Below are 19,375 nucleotides of genomic sequence, written 5' to 3'. Positions count from 1 at the left end.
ACCTCCTAATGTAGAATAGATTGTGTTTGCAATATAACATATTGTCTTAAAAATGTGTTTTATGTGTTGCGATCATTAATTGCTCCCAATTAAAAACAATTCAATGTAAGAGAAATGGAATCATAATGGCCTCTTCTGGGCAAATACAGACAAAAAAAATATTATTCACTTTATGGCTGCTGGAGTAAATGGAGTTAACCCAACACCTGTGATGCTGGGAGTGATGGGTGGGAAACCGGTGCAGAGAAGTAGCCTGGGCCCAGATAGCACAGCTCATGGGCCCCTGCTCTGTAATGGCCCCATCGCCACTGTTCTTCCTCATCACCCAGCAAGGCTGGTCTCGCTTCTGCCTGTAGCAGCCATGTGGATTTGCTTGTCACTTCTTTGTCCTTTTGGATCAATTGTGGATTGGTCCAAAACCAGGCAATTGTTTGAGTCACAAAAAATCCCTTTCTCTTTTGACTCTTGGGAGGTAAGAGTTTGATGGGTGCACTTCTTTTTTCATTTTATTTTTCATCACTGTATATTGCAGCTGCTGGTCTACATAAGGATTGCTGAGTTTGTTTGCACTTTAATAAATATTCCATTAAAATGCTTTGATGTGTTGATGTTTTGGTTTCTTGGTAACCCAAGCACCAAAGACGCTTCCTGGGTGGAAGGAAGTTTATTATTCATTGTCCTCTTCCTCCTGGTTGGCATAGATCCCTGCCTCCCAGCGCAAGGCCAGTGCACTCTTTCTTCGATTAACCCGTGTGGCCTCAAGGACCTAAAAAGAGAGGAAGAAAAATTAGGCAGGGTTCATGGATATTGGTTCTCTGTTTCTTTCCTCCTCTCCCTCTTTCAACAGCATCTAATGAGAGGGGAAAGTAAGTGTCTGGTAAGGTTGAGAGGTAGGAGATAGGGAAAGATGGTAGGGTGGAAGGGTTCTGGGTTTGCATTCATCTCATAGCCATCGTTCATTTGCTATTTGATCAACAATTTTCAATAAAGAGTGACTTCCTGAAATGTTCTGCAATTTTCTTTGTGCAGACCTGCTGACTCTGCAGCAAGGTTTTAGGTAACAAAGCAGACCTCTATGTGCCACAGATCTGCACTGACTGAGGGAAATATCCTATATTTGCACCATCCAATATGGTAGCCATGTGGCATAGGGCTAGTGTGGCTGAGATGCTACATATTAATCTTAATTAATTTTATTTTAAATATCCTCATGGAACCATATCGGACAGTACAGCTATAGATTATCTTAGTCTCTCTGTAAACAAGCAAACCAGAAAATCATTCCAGACAACTGAACCACTATGGATGGATTCAATCCATCAGGCTTTGTGGATCTACATAAGCTATGACCATATTTTTATAACATGAAAATCTACTTTGGTATAAACATCAAAGATACATAAAGTGAAAAGAAAAATAGATTTTTGGGCCAATAAGAAGCAATCTGAGCACTTTAATGCAACTTTTGGGCCACAGGTGCTCCTAAGTAAAACAAAAGGTTGATAATATCAAAGATGGAGTGTCAACATCTGCATAGGCCTCCTTCCCTCTGGGTCACGGACTAGTTGTGGACTCCTAAGGAGAAACCTTAGCCAATTGTCTCCAACTTTAGTTTGATCAAGGTGAGATCCATGTGAATGACATTTAGGTTGCCAGCAAATGAGAAAAGGCTCAAGTTCATGACACGGCACCAAAAGCAAGCCCATGCATGCCAACCAATTAAATCATTGTGGCATTTGTTTGGGATGTGCAGGTTCTGACTTTGAAAAGTCTAGCAGAACCAAGCTTGGCTTCTCCTAAGAGCAATCACTTTGGCAAGGACAACTCCTGAGAAGTAAGGAGGTGTAGCACTCAGTGATGGGGGTTCAGATGTAGGCAGATTTTGTAGATTAAAGGTCTGGGTCCAAATCCTGCAACTCAGACACATAAATGGACTTCCCAGAGCTTCTGTGTGCTTTCTTCTCCCTGGAAAGCCTTCCTCAGTCCTCTGAGCAGGCACAGCTGGGCCAACATGCAGGATGCCTCAGTCCTGACTGCTGAGTGAATGTTCATTATTAAGCACACAGACCATTAAGTGTCTCGTGTGTAAGTGTGCCACATCACTTACTCAGTGTCTAGAATAGGAAGTCTTCAGGGCAGCGTGCTTGCAAGTTAGGTACAGTCAGGATTCTCTGGTCAACGTGTGGTAACATGGTACTGAGACAAGGTGCTTGGGCATGCAGTCCTGAGCTTCACTTCCAGTTGAGTTTCTGGAGTACCCCGCTATTGTTTATGGGATCTGTGACTCAACTTATGTTATGTGTAAAATGGACAGTACCTGACCTGCTTTATAGGCTTTCTTAGAAGACAGGGAGATGCTGAAGTTCAGGCAAGTCTAGATTTAAATCTGAATGACTGTGACTTTGGGAAAGTTACTGTTGCCTGTGTCTCAGTCCCCTTATATGTAAAGTGGGAATAATAAACACTGCAGTATAGAGTTGACCTAAGGACAGAATGAGGCAATGAATCTAAAGCACTCAGCCTAGTTCTGGGTGCAGAGGAAGATTTCTGATGATTATTATTTCAGCCAATGTGAAGGGGCTTATAAACTCTAAAGCATTATTCAAACATTAGGCATTTTTTATTAATAAGGAGAGATACGATGTCTAATATGGCCATCTGTTTGCCTTGCAGAGCATAGAGACAAACAGAAAGGTCTACAAAAAGCCAAAGTTCTAAATCCATAAGGTTCTGAAAAAGTGGTTCCCATCTTTTTCAGAAGTCCTTATCTTTTACTTAAGCCCTATTGTAATTGTCAAACATCCTGAACAGATTTCATTTACTCTCTCCTTCAGGAACCCATGTTACAATTCACCCATCTATCATCTCACAGATTTTATTGGATTCCTACCAAGTGTCAGGCAAAATGTCAAGGAATGAAGACTCTCTCTCCCCATGGAGCTTACTCACAAAAAGTATGATGGGCAGAGAAACATATTTAAAACTGTGGAACATTTAGCAAAGCTTGGGTACAGAAATCTTTTTTTACAGACCAAATAAAGTAATTATGCCAATCATGACTCCCCCTTTTTAATTTTCATTCCCATAGTTTGTATGACCACTTAACACAGTCTAGTTATAATGAAATATAAGGCTTTAAGGAATGGCACAGCCAAGAACATGAAATGGATCATTATCAAAATAGTCAGTGACCTTGTTACGAAGCTGTCTTTGGGTTCACAAGGCATATGATCTAGGACTGGTTCAGGGTGAAGCTGTCCTGAACTGGCTTTTTAAAAATTCAAATGCCAAGTCCTTGGGAAAGGTATATGAATGAGCAGCTGCTTCAGAGTTAATTCAGAGTAGTGTGTGTGTGTGTGTGCGCGCGTGCACACACGCGTGCATGCACGCATGCACACACACACTCGTATAAGAACAAATCACTAGCAAATCCAGAGCTTTTTATTTCCTAAAATCCAGTCCTTTCTTTTCTGGTCCAACCCCCCCCCCATGCAAACAACAACAACAACAACAACAACAAAACAATAAACAACAATGCCTCAGGGGTTCTAAGAATCACTTACTGTTCAAATCCTCATTACTATTTTATGGGTTTCCTATTATTATTACTCCATTTTAAATAGGAAGAAGCTGAAACACAGGAAGGCTAAGTAACTCTACCAATGGTGCTCAGCAGGAGAAAGTGAAGATCTGAACCTAGAACTCTGAGTGGGGAGTTGCCCCAGGCTTCTGGGCAACACTAAGCTACATTGCTATTCAGTGGCTATAAGGAGACTGGAGTATCAGAAAGGGTGATAAATACTGTGCAAAGAAATGGAGAGAAACAAAAAAATAATAGGCCTGATCTCAGGTTTCATCACATTCACAAATATAAGGTCTGGTGGAGGGAAGATCAATTCTCTTTGATCAAGTCTGTAATGTTATTATTTCTCTCTAATGCATAGGCAATTCAAGTAGATTGCTAAATACTAAGTAACAAACAACACAGGCACTTTTATTTGGGAAAAGTGAAATAAAAGATACATGTAAAATAATATTTGCTAGTATTTTATTTCCTTAATTTTTCTTCAACTGAAGACAAACTAGACCTAGTTTTATCTTCCTTGGTTATATTTGAACAGATTTTCATATTCTTAACTATGTTTATTCAAAAGAATGATTTTGAAAGAAAATTCCTGGTAATCAGTAGCTCACATGGATAGTTAACTACAATTCTTCTGCTAAAGAGGGAGATTTTAAAAACATATGATGCTGTAGGTTAGCAGCAGAACCCATCTGAAGAATAATTTACAATATGTAGTGAGTATGAGGAAGTATAGACTCTATAACCAGTGCTTCTATTTCTAGATATATAGAAGCAAATTCTTCCAAAGGTACACAGAGATATAATTAAACAATCACTGAAGTATTGCTTGTAATGGGGGTTGCAGGAGTGGGGGGGGGGGGAGGAAACAACCTACATTTCCATACTAGGAGGATGAATAAATAATGATACAGTCCAAGGGAATATTATACAGCAGTGATTTAGAACTAGATGTATCAACATGGACACATCTAAACACAGTGCAGACAGCACACAGAAAGGAGTTGAGGATAATATATGATACCATTTATAGTAAGTTTCAAAACATGCAAAGTCAAAACAATTTCTGTATATAAACATATACATTTCTGTATAGAAACATGTAAATATAAAAACATGCATGGAAATGATGAACAGCATAGTTACCACTCTAGAAACAGAGAAATGGGAACTGGGAGAAGTAACAAGAGGGCTTGAGTTGCAATATCAATTTCTTTACAAAATATAAAGACAATAGCATGAAGTGATAACAATGAGAAACCTGTATAGATGGTTTTATTTTTATATGATGTCATATTATTGGAACAATTGAGTACCAACTCTGTGACATCGGGGACTTTGTTTTGTTGACTGCTATAGTCTTGAAACCTAGAAAAGTGCTTGACACATAGTAGGTTCTCAGTTGTTCACTGAGCAAAGGAATGAAAGATCTGTAATTCCGTATACTTGAAATAATTCTTTTAAACTAAAAATAATACAATGCTGTGGAAATAAAAAATTTTAAATGCATGTGCTTTCTTATAGCAAAAAAAAAAAAAAACAAACAGAAAATGGGGGGGGGGTAAAGAGAAATATTGTGCTTGAAGCAGCCAAGACAAAAATACAAGTTTAAAAACTGGGCAAAGGTGGGGGGGTGTTTGGAATGGTTCACTTCTGGAATAACTAACCCTAGTGCCGTGTAATGGAGCATTCTGGATTTGTGAAGGAAAATGAAGGACTGGTTAGGATCAACAGTCCGGTCCTCCTTTGGGACAGCACTGTATGTAACCAGGCCAGAGTACATGTGCTGTCAGTGTCCACCAGTTGTGCCCTCTGGTCCAAACATCTTCCAGACCTGTGAGCCGGGCCAGGTCTGCCCACGCCCACCGCACAACAAAGCACAGCAGCAAGTCTCATTGTGCATACTCCGACGGCCCAAGACAGTCCCCCCAGTTCAGAACAAGCAGGATGAAATAAATATGGAGACAAACGGCTTTCTTGTCTTTCCACTTAAACCCAACAGGAAATGGCAAACCACAACAGCATGCACCTGGGCCAGGCATGCAGGAAGACCAAGACAAACAAGTTGAAAAGTACCTCGGAAGTCACCTTGCAAGACAGTAACTTAGAGGTGTACTGGCAGAGAGGGAAAAGACCAGGGTTAGTGCATGGCAGACACACTCACAGAATGCCCCCCGCTGGGAACCAGCCCCACGCGGGGAGTGGCGGAGAGGTAGTAACATCAGGAAACCATCACACACCCACACCAAGACCGGTTCATCTGATATTCATTTATTCAAAGGTTTGTATCTTTTGGAGCAAGTATATTCACTATGATTCATTAATAAAAATATCAGATAAGCCCATCCTTTGTTAATCCAAGGTTGGCTGCTTCCATTTTCTATGCATGAATTAACACCAGTCTTTCCTCCCTGTGTGTAACCAGAGGCCCACAAACAAGGTCCTTGTTGGGCATTCGGGATTTGCTAGAATCTATAGGCAGTTGTAGGCAAATCCCGCAGGGTTCTCTGAGCCCCAAAACAGACTTAGAGGGTATTGGATCATGAAAAAATGATCCTTCCCACAGACAGGAGCTGGTTTGAATGCCAGGTTTGTGGAGGCAGAGTGTCTGAAGCTGACCCAAGGGTGGCACGACCTAGTGAGACCACACAACCTCCATCATCACAGTCTTGGGGACCGGGTAAGTTCTTGAGAGCAGAGTGGTCATGGAGGAACTAAAACGACCCTTTCCTTCCTGAGGGTGACTAAAAACCTCCGCAAGGAAAAAGCTCCGGGGGAAAATGGCCTGGCTAAGGGAAATGAGGTAGAAGGACTGACTTTAGGGAACCCCTCCAGACCTGTGGAAATGGCCTTGCATTTTTACACTGCTTAGAACTGTGGGAGCATTTATTGGTTTGGGGCATTGGTCACCATAGACCAATCACCTTCCTTTGCAAGGCACTGAGAAAGCCTGTGGGAAACTATAATTCATTAGTCTGTTCCAAATTGCATGACTGATCAGAGAAGGCATCGGGCCCAGATAAAGGACATTTCCAAGTAAGACAACATTTCTAGATAGAGAAAACCACAGTCAGCGCAGGACTGTAGCTGGGTGTGCAGTGCGTGCTCAAGAACTATGTGACTGGTGCAAGCCTGGGTCTCCACCGAGGAAAAATATGCCTTTTTGGAATTCTCACAAAGGCCCTGAATGGGCTGGTTAATGTGACAGTCCAGGATATGTAAGAAATGGGGTGGGGAATAACACTGTCCTTACCCAAAAATTAGCCCAGGGACCCACTGATAAACGGGGCCTGGCTGAAGCCTTAAGCATGGAGACAGGCCTTAGTGACTATGCCGTGCAGAACAAGAAAGCCAGCCCAGTGGGCGAGGACTGTGGCTACTGAGGGGATGCCCTGCTCATGTTCTGAGCCAGCAACCAGAATGGCTGTTTGAGGCTCTTTTTGAGAAAAGGGGCTTTACCAGTTTCTTGTCATCAACTTTTTTAAACAATTAAACATGAGCAGAAGAGTCACCGATGACTTCATGTCACCAACACAGAGACACCAGGGCAAATGTTTCCACAGAGAGGTTCATAATTTAACACTCCATCTCCTGCCAAGATCCTCTCCTTGTTTCCAGCAGGAGAGAGGGACATCTCAGCAGCATGAAAAAGTCCACCAAATGCTGTTAAAAAGTGGAAAAATTGAAGGTCCCTGAGTGGAGACTAGGATTCCAGAGTGCATGACTGCTCTGGGGTGCGGGGAACATTGCTCCTGTTTTGATGGCAAAGATGTTTTTCTCAGGTAGGTCGGCAAACGTTATTCATCAAGTGGCAGGCATGGCTTCATCTGACTTCTCTTTCTTCTTTCCTTCACACATTAATAACTTTGTGTTTAAAGTATCACTGTACACCCATCCCAATTAACCCCATTTTAAGTCTGCCTCCCTTTTGAGAAGCACAGCAATAAGAACCCTTTGCCTTCAAATCCCAAAGAGCTCGCTACTTCCGGTGGGCAAATTCAGTCTGGCCCTGGGGGACACATGGTGAGGACAAGTGACTTTGGGGAAGGAATACTGGCAGGTGGAGGTGCTGGGGTGTTACTGGAGCCGTGTGAGTCATCTGAGGCTCTCCAGGTGGAGAATCTACGAAGCCACATTCTGCCCCAGAATTGTGCACCAGGGCCTCAAGGGGCTGGGAGCCAGCTCCACAACTCAAACTCCAAGCAAATCCATCTGCTCCCTTTGATTCTGCTTCTGGTAAGAGGGGAAAAAATGGAGAAGGGCCACAGGTCAGCTAGCAGGAAAAATGGCGTGTGCATTCCTACGCAGAGACTTCAACATATTCTTCAGTAATTGGTGCAGATACAACAGGAAAGATTCCCCTGACTGAAAAGGGCTAAGAGATGGGGGAGCAGATGGCTCTGGGCATGGATTTGCTTTAGAAGCAATCTGACTAGAGTTTTCTTTTTCTTTTTCCTTTTCTTTTTCTTTCAGATTTGGGTCTCTTAAAAGACGATATAATAGATCAAATATTTTTTGCTCTGTTCCTAAAAATTTTCACTGACAACAATCTTGCTTCTCTGTAATATCATCCACAGTGCAAGCCACTTGACCTTGAATTCAGGGTTTGGGGATATTAACAGCTGTTCTTCCTGATCTGAAATGTTTATTTACTTGAGAAAAATGGCGAGAGGCTGCCACTCCATTGCGTAGGTGGAGCAATCGGGGCATGAAAACACCGATTTCCAGTCACTTGCTTAATGCCAAGGGGAAATCCCGGCTGGCTGGCATTTGCTAGCTGGCTGCCTGGGTTTTGGAGTATGCACGAAGGAGGCTTCCGGCCTCTGCCTATGACATGGGTAAGAGCAGGCTCTTCACTGCTGTGTGTAATTTTGTCTGTTAACTCTTGCAGCTTGACACTAAAGGCCCACACAGCTCACTTGCTGGTGTGTGGTATATGGGCATCTCTGGAGAAAACACACCATTTATAACACAGCTGCAAAATGATCACAGGCTCCAGAAAATGCCCACAGGTAAAATCTGCTTTTTAAGGGGGCTGTGAAAGATGGCTCAAGTGGGCAGAAAAGGCTCCAAGGGTTCAGGACAGGAGCTCTGCAGTGGAAATGCCCTGCAGCCACCAAGAGCCAGGTCCCAACCCACTGTCCAATGTGGGGAACAGTCCAGAAACTCTCCAACCTGCCAGTGTTCCAGGTAGTTTAGGTGCAAACCGGAAGGAGAGGTGGGGGGTTGCCAAGGGGACCACCAGAAAGCTGTAGACATGTTTGCCTGTGTTCTTTCTATACCACTGCGTATTGAAAGTAATGTATTTCCAAGTCTGCTTTCAATTTCAGATTGGAAGGCAGTGAGTGGGTGTAGGATGCCTGCTGTGAGCCCCACAGCATTCAAGTCTAAGGTGATCAAATAATTTATCATGCAAACGGGGGATCTTTTTTTTAAAAAATTATTTATCTATATTTTACATCATTGTTCATTTTTAATGAAGAGTGACACCAGGACAACAGGCATGAAGCCAGAGTGTCCTGGGGAAGCTGGGTAGCACCTTCATCCTCCCCAAGCTATTGTGCTCGAGGTGGAATGCGGGTAAGGGACTGAGGCCAGGCGGTCCTCAGGGACAATAGAAGTCCCCTTTGGGGAAAGAAACCACAGAACAGATACCAGCCTTGTCATGTGACTGTCATGAGCAGAGTCCTTGCAGTTGAAGGTAGCAGGGCAGCTGCGTGGTTTTTAACTCTCATTTGAAATGGTTCTTTCCTGCCAAACTGAACACAGGGGCTTGGTAACAGGCCCAAAGGCATTTAGTCTTTGGGGTACTATGTCACATTGATAGTAGGCCCTGAAGGAACAGCATCTGCGTGTTCTCTAGAGAAATAACATCTCTACAGAGCAAGGCAGGGGGTAGAAATCAGCTCCCTGGTGCCTGGGAAGATTTCTTGATGCTTCTGTCCTTCTTCCCCGTTGCCCCTGTGTTTTCTACACACCTAACAGCCTTGCAAGCAGGCTCACGCTCGCGTTGGCAGCAACAGGACCTCCTTGCAGGATCAAGGTCTTTAAGAGTGAAGACGACAACCCAAACCCAACACCAGGCACGTTAAACCACACATTTGCAAACAGTTATGGAGCCACGACGCAGGCCACACAACCACTTAACATCCATGTCTGCGTGGACACCGGACGCCCTTACAGGTGGGAAAGAGGAAAGGAGGAAAAACTTACACTACTATCATCCATTCTCTCGCGCCTTTTAGATTTGTGAGTCTCATAGTCTTCCATGAGGGTCTGCATCAGATTCTTGGGCCGCTGGGATCCGGCAGCCTCTTCGGGGGTTAAGTCAGGCTGCAAGCTGGGGCCTTCAGGAGTGGGGGATGAAGGAGGTTTGACTTTCTCTATTTTCCCTGAAACAACACGAAGAGAACACCCTTTCTAAGCTTGTCTGCTTGTGACTGCTTTCAGAAAGAACAGAAAACTGGCAAAAAAACAAACAAAAAAGGCAGAGAGAATGGGCCTGGATTGCTGGTGGAGTGCAGGTCATTTTATCACAGAGGTCAAAGCATTTAAGGACAATGTCACAAACCATCCAACAAAGAGCTCAAGAAACCAGTGCTAAAAAGGCAGGTAGACTAAAGAGGCCTGTCAGGCATTTTCAAACACACGTCAGGCAGACAATACAGACACTGGGCCCAGCTGATCTGGGGACGTGCACCCCATCACAGAGCATAGGTCAGACTGCCAGAGGTGGCAGAGCCTTCAAGCCTTAGAGACCTGCTTTTCCCAGGTGAGTGAGCTAGGGGTCAGCCACAGGCAGGCCGTGCGCGGAGGTGTCCTCACCAGGTTCTTTGCTCTAGGTCAGAGGCTCCCTGTTGTCAGGTGATGTGCATAGGTCTTTGGCACGGCCACCATCATACTGTCAAAACTTTGGATGAGAACCAGGCCTGTCCTTCCCAGCTCACCCTCATCTGACGCTGGCCAGCTTCATTTTTTACCTTACCTGCCAGGGTCCTGAAAGCTTTTGGGTTTGAGACCCCCAGACCTGAAGGAATGAATGTCAGCAAAGCCAGCTTCATTGCTGTAGAAAAGACTTTTCCAGCCTGGAGAAAGGTGAGGTTTTAGTGTTTGAAACGCCCTGTAGGAAATAATTAGGATACAGAGACCAGGCCCAGAGCCACATCATGCCTCCCACTGGGGAAATGCCTGGCCCTGATTCTGGCCCCAAAAGGGGTGGGCTTTATTGCCACAGAGTCCCAAATGTACTTCTGAGCTGTGTCTTTGGGGGCCACAGCCATGCTTTTCCTACCACGCCTTTGAGGGAGACACAGATAGAGCCTGTGTACAAGGTATGTGAAGATACACAAAAATAAATGGGGCCATTCATGTCCAAGAGTTTGGAAACTGCCAGAAAGGTTAAACTCATGTGAGCCCTTGAAGGCAACTCCTCTTTCTCCGTCCGACTCCCAAATTGGCAAAGGCCTGATGTAGCTGCAATCACAAGTGAATTGGGGTCTCTGGGTGGTGAGGGGTATATTTGGGGCATAGCTCCTTTATGTGGGTGTTGGAAAGCCCTCTGGTGTTCAGGAAGCCCGAGTTTTAACTCCTGCGCTTACATGAACTAGCTGTGTGGTGATGATAATCGCTGAATGTCCTCACTGCAACCTTGGGCTGGTTGCTTAAGTTCTCCAAGTCTCAATTTCCCCAGCTGTCAAAGAGAATTTGGGAAGAGGTTGTCTTAGAGGCTCCTTCTAGCTCAACCATTTTGCTCTTCTTGGGAAGATCAACTCTTATTGATTAAGAAGAAAGGCATGTGGCCATCACACTTAAGGATTATGTGGGAAGTGGTTTTTAAAACACTGTAGAGAAGCGATGCTTTAAACATGAAACATATTTTCTGCTTGTGTCTTCTTTATATTCCCACAAAATCAAAACCTATCTCTGGAGTAGGTTTTACTGGATATAACCACTAGAGGTCACAAGAGTACCAGGAAAGACAGACAGGCCTAGGCCTAGGCGTGGATGGGCTGCTTGGGAAGAGATGGTGACTGAGAACTCGAGAGATAATGAGGCTTCAAATAACCAAGCCAGGACAGGACATCAGCAAGCTGTCATAGGCCCCCACATAAAGGTCACACTGTGCCCCATGCCTGGCCTTGTGGTCGCCAGTCTGGCTGGTATCAAGGGAAGTCAAGTTGGTCAGGTTTCTCTGTCCCCAGTAGGCCTCAAACCACACACAGCAATTCTGTGCTTTCTGAGGAACAGGACACCGACTGCTGAAAAGCTGGAGGGGCTGTTTCACACCCAACATTCCAGAAGGACCTAGTATGCAGCCATTGGTTCTCTCAATCAGGATGTGAAAAAACTAGTGTTCTTCCCCACTGCGGACACCACCACTGCTTGGAACACAGGGAGTCCTGCATGAACGTGATGCGAATGTCTGTGCCCAGAAGCCTGGGAAGTTTATATGTCTCCTTGTCTGCTCCCTGTAGGGCCCTTCGAAGTTTCTTGGCTCTGAGGACAGACCCTTTTAGAATTCCAAACAGTGGTAGTGATCTTTGGAGCTCACTGGCATACATCTCAGCCAGCACTTCCAGCACCCAAAGTTTCCCTCTCCACTTCCCCATCTCTTATAGGAGTATTCACCTGGTGAGTGACTGAATCGCTGAAGAGAGCTCAAAGTGGCCTCACTACACACCAGCTCTCTTGAAGGACCCCAGAAACTGTCCCTAGGAATCATCATGCAGACCTGAGGCAGACCTCTGTTGGCCTTGACCAAAGGTTGAAACCTGACATTGACAGAGCAGGGAGTTGGTGCAACGTTGAGTCCTACAAATGACATGAGGAACCAACAACGCAAAGCAAGGTCAGAATTCTGAATGGAGGGTAGAAAATCTTTCGAGTTTACTTCAAAATCATTTTGTTCCAATGTTTCCCTCTTGAGTCCTTTTAGCCTTAAGCTTATAAAGGTGTTTGAGGGTACACAGCTTCATTTGTCTGGGATGATTCCAAACTGTGTTTCTAGAATTGTGTCCTATACCCTAGCTTTGGAAGCTAGTACTCAATGCTGCCAACAAAGTCATTGGTCAAAAACATTTGGGAAACACTGGGTTAAAGAAATCTTTAAGAGAGAGAGAGATAAATTTTCTCACCAGAGGATTTCTGCAAGGTTTTGGTGTTAATATGATTGTGAGGCTGGAAGAGCTATTTGAAGATGCTACACTGCTGGCTTTGAAGATGGTGGAAAGAGCCACAAGTCAAGAATGCAGACAGCCTCTGGGACTGGAGGAGGGAAGGAAATGGACTCTCTCCAGAAGGAATGCAGCTTTGCCAATACCTTGATTTTAGCTGAGAAAAAACACAACCTCAGTCTACTTGAGCTGCCTTAACAAAATACCATGTGTTAGGTGGCTTCAACAACAGAAATGAATTTTCTTACAGTTCTGGAAGCAAGGTGTCAGCAGGGTGAGGACTCGAGCTTGCAGACAACCACCTTCTCCCTGTGTCTACACGGCAGAGATCCATCTCTCCAGTGTCTTCTCTTCCAAGGGCACTAATTCCATCACGAGGGCCCCATCTTCCCAACCACATTCTAACCCAAATTACTTCCCAATGCGTCCATTTCCAAATATCACATTGTGGGTGAATTTTAGGGAGACACACTTGTCCTATAGCCAACACATTGTAGGCTTCTGACCTCTACAACTGTAAGATAATAAATTTGTGTTGTTTTAAGTTATTGTATTTGTGATAAGTTGTCACAACAGCGATAGAAATATACCAACCGAAATATAAACCCAATATTTATCCTCCATGCACCTGTGTGCATCAAAGACAACCAAGCAGGTTGTGGATAGAATTACAACTCACATATTTTTTTCTTTACTCTTTTTTTCTTACTTTTTTCTACAATAAGCACAAATTAATTCTAAAATATAAGACCAACCAGAAATGTTTTCTTGTAAGTATTATTAACCATGCTAAGAAAAGCAGATGTGTTTGCTTTAACCTTCAAGGTCAAGGCAGTTCGACAAGCCTCTCCATCTTACCAGGTAGTGTGTGGCACCCAGGGGGGCGGAGGAGCCCACACCACCTCCCCCACCCTGTCTTGTCTCCACAGCAACACTCACTCAGAGGCAGTAGCACTGCCAGGCTGACTAAGGAGCAAAGGAGGAGGCAAAATTTTACTCCAAAGTGGTAAGCGCTGTCTCACGTCATGAGTGGAAGAGAAAAGTAAGAAACATGAATCTGTGTTTCCTGTTTATTTATTATAAATAGTTAAACCCTTCTGGTGCAGAGAAAGAAAGTCCTGCCTTGGCTACACTTCCAGATTTTCTAAGACGGATTTCCCTTGGGCATCTGACAGGGAGAATGGGGGTGGAGAGAAGAATCACAATTCCTCCCACCCTAGGGAACCCCAGAATGCGGCTGCTGCCATCCCTCACCACCCAAACCCTCCTCTGTGGGGAACAGGTCTACTTTCTAAACAGCCAAGAGTAAGGAATTCCAAAAGGTTAGAAAAGTATTTTGGTCAAACTTTTTGATTTTGGTAATGATTATATTCCACATACATGGTGTCTGAATTTTAAATCAAAGGTCCTTTGTTTCTACATTTCTCAAGAGAAAAGAAAAAGCCGTTACCCACTCTTAGTTAAAAACCAAACCAAGAGAACAAAAACGCCCACCGGATGACATGCCTGGGCCCAGGCCTCCTTCAATGACCTCCTTTCTTTAAGCGGCAAGGCGGTGAGGTTGCAAACGTCGCAAGCCACCAGGAAGAAATGAACTCATGCTTGCATTTTCATTTTCACTTCCTCTCGCTAGAAGAGGACATTTGCCTGTCAGACCCTGAGTACATGGGCTCCCGCTGTGACCCACAGACAGAGAGCTGGTCCCCGGCCCTTTCATCTCCTCCTTTGAAGGCCCCAGGGGTGGGAGAATGCAAGGATATGAATCTTTGTATTATAAACCTAGCTCAGAAATGAGAAACCCTCCTGCTTGGCAAAACATGGCTGAGAAACTTCCAAGTATTATTACTTAAAGGTAAGTTGGGGGGGGGGATGGTGGGGGAGGGCTCTGGTATTGGCTCATTTCCTAAAAATGGAACTGAAAGATGAAAACCCCAGAAGGAAAGCGCTCTGATGCTCTTGGAAAACATAGTTGAAGACCAAAGCAGCAAAACTGAAATTTTTGAAATTACATTTCAAGTTAAATAGCGATTCTCCCATCAAGAGCTTTTGGTCCAACATATTTCTACATTGCTGGGCTTGGCTGGGTGAAGTTGACATCCTCCTCCACCCCACATGGTCCCCAAAAAGATTTAAAAAAAAAAAAAAAAGAGAAAAGCTTTTATGGTAATACTCGTCACCAAATGCATTTTTTCTGAACTCATGGCTGACGATTGCAAATGAATTCCTGAATTCAGATTTTGTATTAGAAACTGTAACTCCAAGGAAGTAATATGAAAACAATCCCAACTGGGAATAGAAAACAATTTTATAATGCAATTTCTGCCATTTATTTCAGGTCATGGTAGCTGCTGAAGAATAACTCCTAAGTAATTCTGCCAAGATTTTCTAGGCCTTTTCTTAAAATTTAATAACTATAACAATGACAATAACCACTGGGAGCTTTTCATGTATGAGATACTGTCTTAACTTATTGATGAGATTGGCACTGTTTTATTCCCGTTTTACTGGAGGGTGGGGAACTGAGATGTATAGGGGTGCACTCAAGCTAGCAAGCAGTAGACTCCGGATTTGAACTTTAGGTACAAATCCAGAGATGTGACAATCACATTTGGGCACACAATTATTTAGACCAGTTTTTTAAAAATCAGGAATGAAGTTTTATTTGAGGGATGAGAAATCAAAGAAAGAGACTCAGAATATCTGTGTTTGATGCACACAAGTAGTTTTGGGAAGACTCTGAAATTTAACTTCAAGGTCATGAGAAACAAAACACAATTACCTGAAACATAAATGTACTCTGTGGTGCTGGAATGACCTGTCCAGTGAGCCCACCCATGCCCCCTGGCCCCAGTTCCCCGCCCTTAAGTAGTAGCTGACTCACAAAGATCAAATGGAGCCGAAATGCCAGGATCTTTAGCAAAGAACACAGCAAGTCACCAGTAAGTCATCTCCTGTCCTGAGCTCCAGCCATTTGGGGACTTCCTGCTCCTAGGCCAGACTTGGATTAGCTCAGAGATTTTATTAGGCATGAACAGTATCTTGTAAGAATTAGGTCCTTTGATTCATCTTTTCTTACTCAGCTCAAAACTGCATCCTTCTTTGCATGTGGTTGAGTCAGATTTTTCAGAAGCTGCTCTCTTAAATTGGAGCATGGAATAGCTGGGCTTGGGCGAATGACTAAGCTGCTTTCTGGGGATGAACTTGGGGCAAGAAAAGTAGCCAGACTAGATACTGACATGGACATGTTAGTCCCTCCGCCATCTGCTCCGATCTTTAGGCAGATCAGCCATTTTGCCTATTGTCATTTGGGGCACTGGAACTCAGTTCTAGAAGCACAGAGGAACCATTGCTGGTCACTTGAGCACTAGTCTTGACCTCTGTGAGCAAACTTATGCATTCAGAGGATTCTAGAGCTACAGTGGTTCCAAAAAGAAGGCACAGGAAGGATCCAAGAGGATGCAGGGCTCAGGCCCGACACCAGGAGTGGGGAGAGGAGACTGAGTTCAGTCACTCATGGCTGGAGAAGGGAGCTGTTACTACAAAACTCACAGACCTCAAGCGCAGGAGCAAGAAAGAATGTAGAAGGAATATGAACTTTGGAGTCCAGTGAGCCTATGTTTGAACCCGCCTCTACTACCTCCTAGCTGAGTGACTTCGGGCAAGTTAATTGATTTCTCTGGGCTTTGGTGGTATTAATTTTCTGAAAAGGAAAAAAAATACTACAGGTTCATACACAATGCAAAAATCAGAAAACCAAATTTCTTCCCAACTTATTTGGCACAAAACCTGATGTAAGGCAGGAGGCTCTTCTTAGTCTTTAATGTCCCAATGAAAGTAACTAACTTCCCAAGTTTTATAGAAGTCAAATTTAATGATAGCATGCGGGCCTAGCTCCCACCAGGTATGTTAAGTAATTGCACATGCATTGCACTGCTTTTCTAAATATTTAATGCAATATACACTTCTGGCTTTTCTAAAATGAGAAAAATTCAGAATCTCTCTGGTCTTGATGGTTTAGCTAATTTATATTATATCTTAGAACGCAACTAGGAGGTTAAATCAACAATTGTGGGGCCTCCCTGGTGGCACAGGCAGTTGTGCGCAGCGTTGCGAAGCTGTCTGCAGCCTCTGCAGTGCCTGTTCGATCCCGGCCAGCCGGCGAGGGTCCCATATGGCATGGCAGACCTCTCCTGTCTCGCCTGCTGCTCCCCTCAGCAGTGTATTTTGGTCATTCTGCCTGTTCTGTTCCCTGCTCTGTCTCTGGTGAATCCTTTCACCCTTCTGCACATCTGGTTGTTGTATAAATAAATAAATAAATCTTTAAAAAAAAAAAAGAACAAATGTGTGTGAAATAACTAATATAATACAGCTATAGCTTTAAGGTCTTGGTAAGTCACAGCTACCATAATTAGACCTGTGTCATCACAGAATGCTCAGAAAACATGGCAGCGGATGATGACCACCTGTAGGATGTTCCACTTTAGGTTTTAGTACCTTCACAGTCATCTGGGTCCTGACAAGTTGTACATTCCCTGCCAGCCTTGTCAGAAACACAGGCACTGCACAGTCCTGAAAGAGAGCCTTCTCTTACCTGGCCCTGTCAGGGACTCGCCCATCAGCTGTCAACACAAGGTCTTCTACTGTGGAGTAATGAAGGCATCTCAAGTGAGACTTGGCCTCATCCAACTCCAGTTGAGAATGGAACAAGTCATCAAACTCTGCTTCATGAACTTACATATATATTTTTGCTGTCTAGAACTTTTCTTATTATTTGAATATAATGAAGGGGAAAGAAAAAAGGCCCAGTCAATAATCTTTATAATAATATTAATGATCATTTCGCATGCAATCTTAAGCCAAATTGGCAACAGAAGTCACAACTCCCTATGAACATTATTTGTATAAGATGTATGTAGTTGAATCATAAGGGCCATATATGACAAGCCAACAGCCAGTATCATTCTCAATGGCAAAAAGCTGAAAGCATTTCCATTAAGATCTGGAACAAGACAAGGATGTTCACTTTCACCACTGTTTTTCAGTATAATACTGGAAGTCCTAGCCAGAGCAATAGGACAAGAGAAAGACATACAAGGAATCCAAATAGGAAAAGAAGAAGTTAAACTATCACTATTTGTAGATGATATGATAATATACATAGAGAACCCCAAAAACTCCACAGAAAAACTAATTCAACTAGTCAATCAGTTTAGTAAAGTGGCAGGATACAAAATCAACATGCAAAAGTCAGAAGCCTTCCTATACACAAACAATAAATCTGAAGAAGAAATAAAAAAAATCCCGTTTATTATTGAAACAAAAAAAAAATCAAATACTTGGGAATAAATCTGACAAAAGAGGTAAAGGACCTACACAAAGAAAACTATAAAACACTGTTAAAAGAAATAGAAGAAGACACAAAGAAATGGAAAGACATCCCCTGCTCATAGATTGGAAGAATTAACATTATCAAAATAGCCATCCTACCAAAAGCAATATACAGATTCAATGCTATTCCAATAAAAATTTCAATGACATTCTTTGAAGAAATAGATCAATTATTGATGAAATTCATATGGAATCACCAAAAACCCCGAATAGTCAAAGCTCTCCTGATAAAAAAAGAAGGGGATGGAGGCATCACACTCCCAGACTTCAAACTATACTACAAAGCCATAATTATCAAAACTGCATGGTATTGGCACAAGAACAGATACACAGACCAATGGAATAGAATAGAAAATCCAGAAATAAACCCACAGATTTATGGTCAAGTAATATTTCACAAAGGAGCAAAGACTATGCATTGGAGCAAAGAAAGTTTGTTCAATAAATGGTGCTGGGAAAACTGGGTCGTTACATGCAAAAGAATGAAGCTTGACCACTACCTCACACCATGCACAAAAAACAACTCAAAATGGATTAAAGAACTAGACATAAGACCTGAAACCATAAAATACATAGAAGAAAATATAGGCGAAATACTACATGACATGCACATCAAAGACATCTTTACAGACACATCACCCAAAGCAGTGATAGTGAAGGCAAAGATAAACAGCTGGGACTACATCAAATTAAAGAGCTTCTGCACAGCCAAAGAGACAATAAGAAAAACAAAGAGACACCCCACCAACTGGGAGAACATTTTGCACACAACACTAATGATAAAGGACTGATCACAAAAATCTACAAAGAGCTGATGAGACTCAACAAAAACAAAGAAAATAATCCGGTCAACAAATGGGCAGAAGAGCTAAAAAGAAACTTCTCTGAAGAAGAAATGCAAATGGCCAACAGGCATATGAAAAAATGTTCAACATCACTTGTAATCAGGGAAATGCAAATCAAAACTACCATGAGATACCATCTCACACCAGTGAGAATGGCACATATCAAAAAAACTAGCAACAACAAATATTGGCGAGGATGTGGAGAAAAAGGAACTCTCCTGCATTGCTGGTGGGAGTGCAAACCGGTCCAACCACTATGGAGAGCTGTGTGGAGATTTCTGGACCTACTAAACATAGAGCTTCCATATGATCCAGCAATTCCACTCCTAGGTATTTACCCAGAGGACACAGAAACAGTAATTCCAAAGGACACCTGCACGCCTATG

The 19,375-nt window shown here is 43.2% G+C and overlaps 1 protein-coding gene across 2 annotated transcripts in view; it reads right to left on the bottom strand.

Annotated features, from left to right (window-relative positions):
* Positions 1-667: 667 nt before the first annotated feature.
* The window catches only part of PALM2AKAP2 (PALM2 and AKAP2 fusion), a gene marked incomplete at both ends in the record, with an annotated part of 293,410 nt that continues 274,702 nt past the window's right edge, over positions 668-19,375 (bottom strand). The window contains 3 exons of one of the 2 annotated variants that reach the window (XM_084238937.1): positions 668-766; positions 5,660-5,698; positions 9,797-9,975. In XM_084238937.1, coding sequence (XP_084095063.1) covers positions 668-766; positions 5,660-5,698; positions 9,797-9,975 — 317 coding nt within the window. The remainder of the gene's footprint in view (positions 767-5,659; positions 5,699-9,796; positions 9,976-19,375) is intronic. The other variant, XM_084238938.1, reaches the window with a different exon arrangement.

Source organism: Talpa europaea, assembly GCF_964194135.1.
Source record: "Talpa europaea genome assembly, chromosome: 7".
Lineage (NCBI taxonomy): Eukaryota > Metazoa > Chordata > Mammalia > Eulipotyphla > Talpidae > Talpa > Talpa europaea.
Note: the sequence above shows the minus strand (reverse complement) of the source record. Positions and strands in the feature narration are given on the sequence as shown.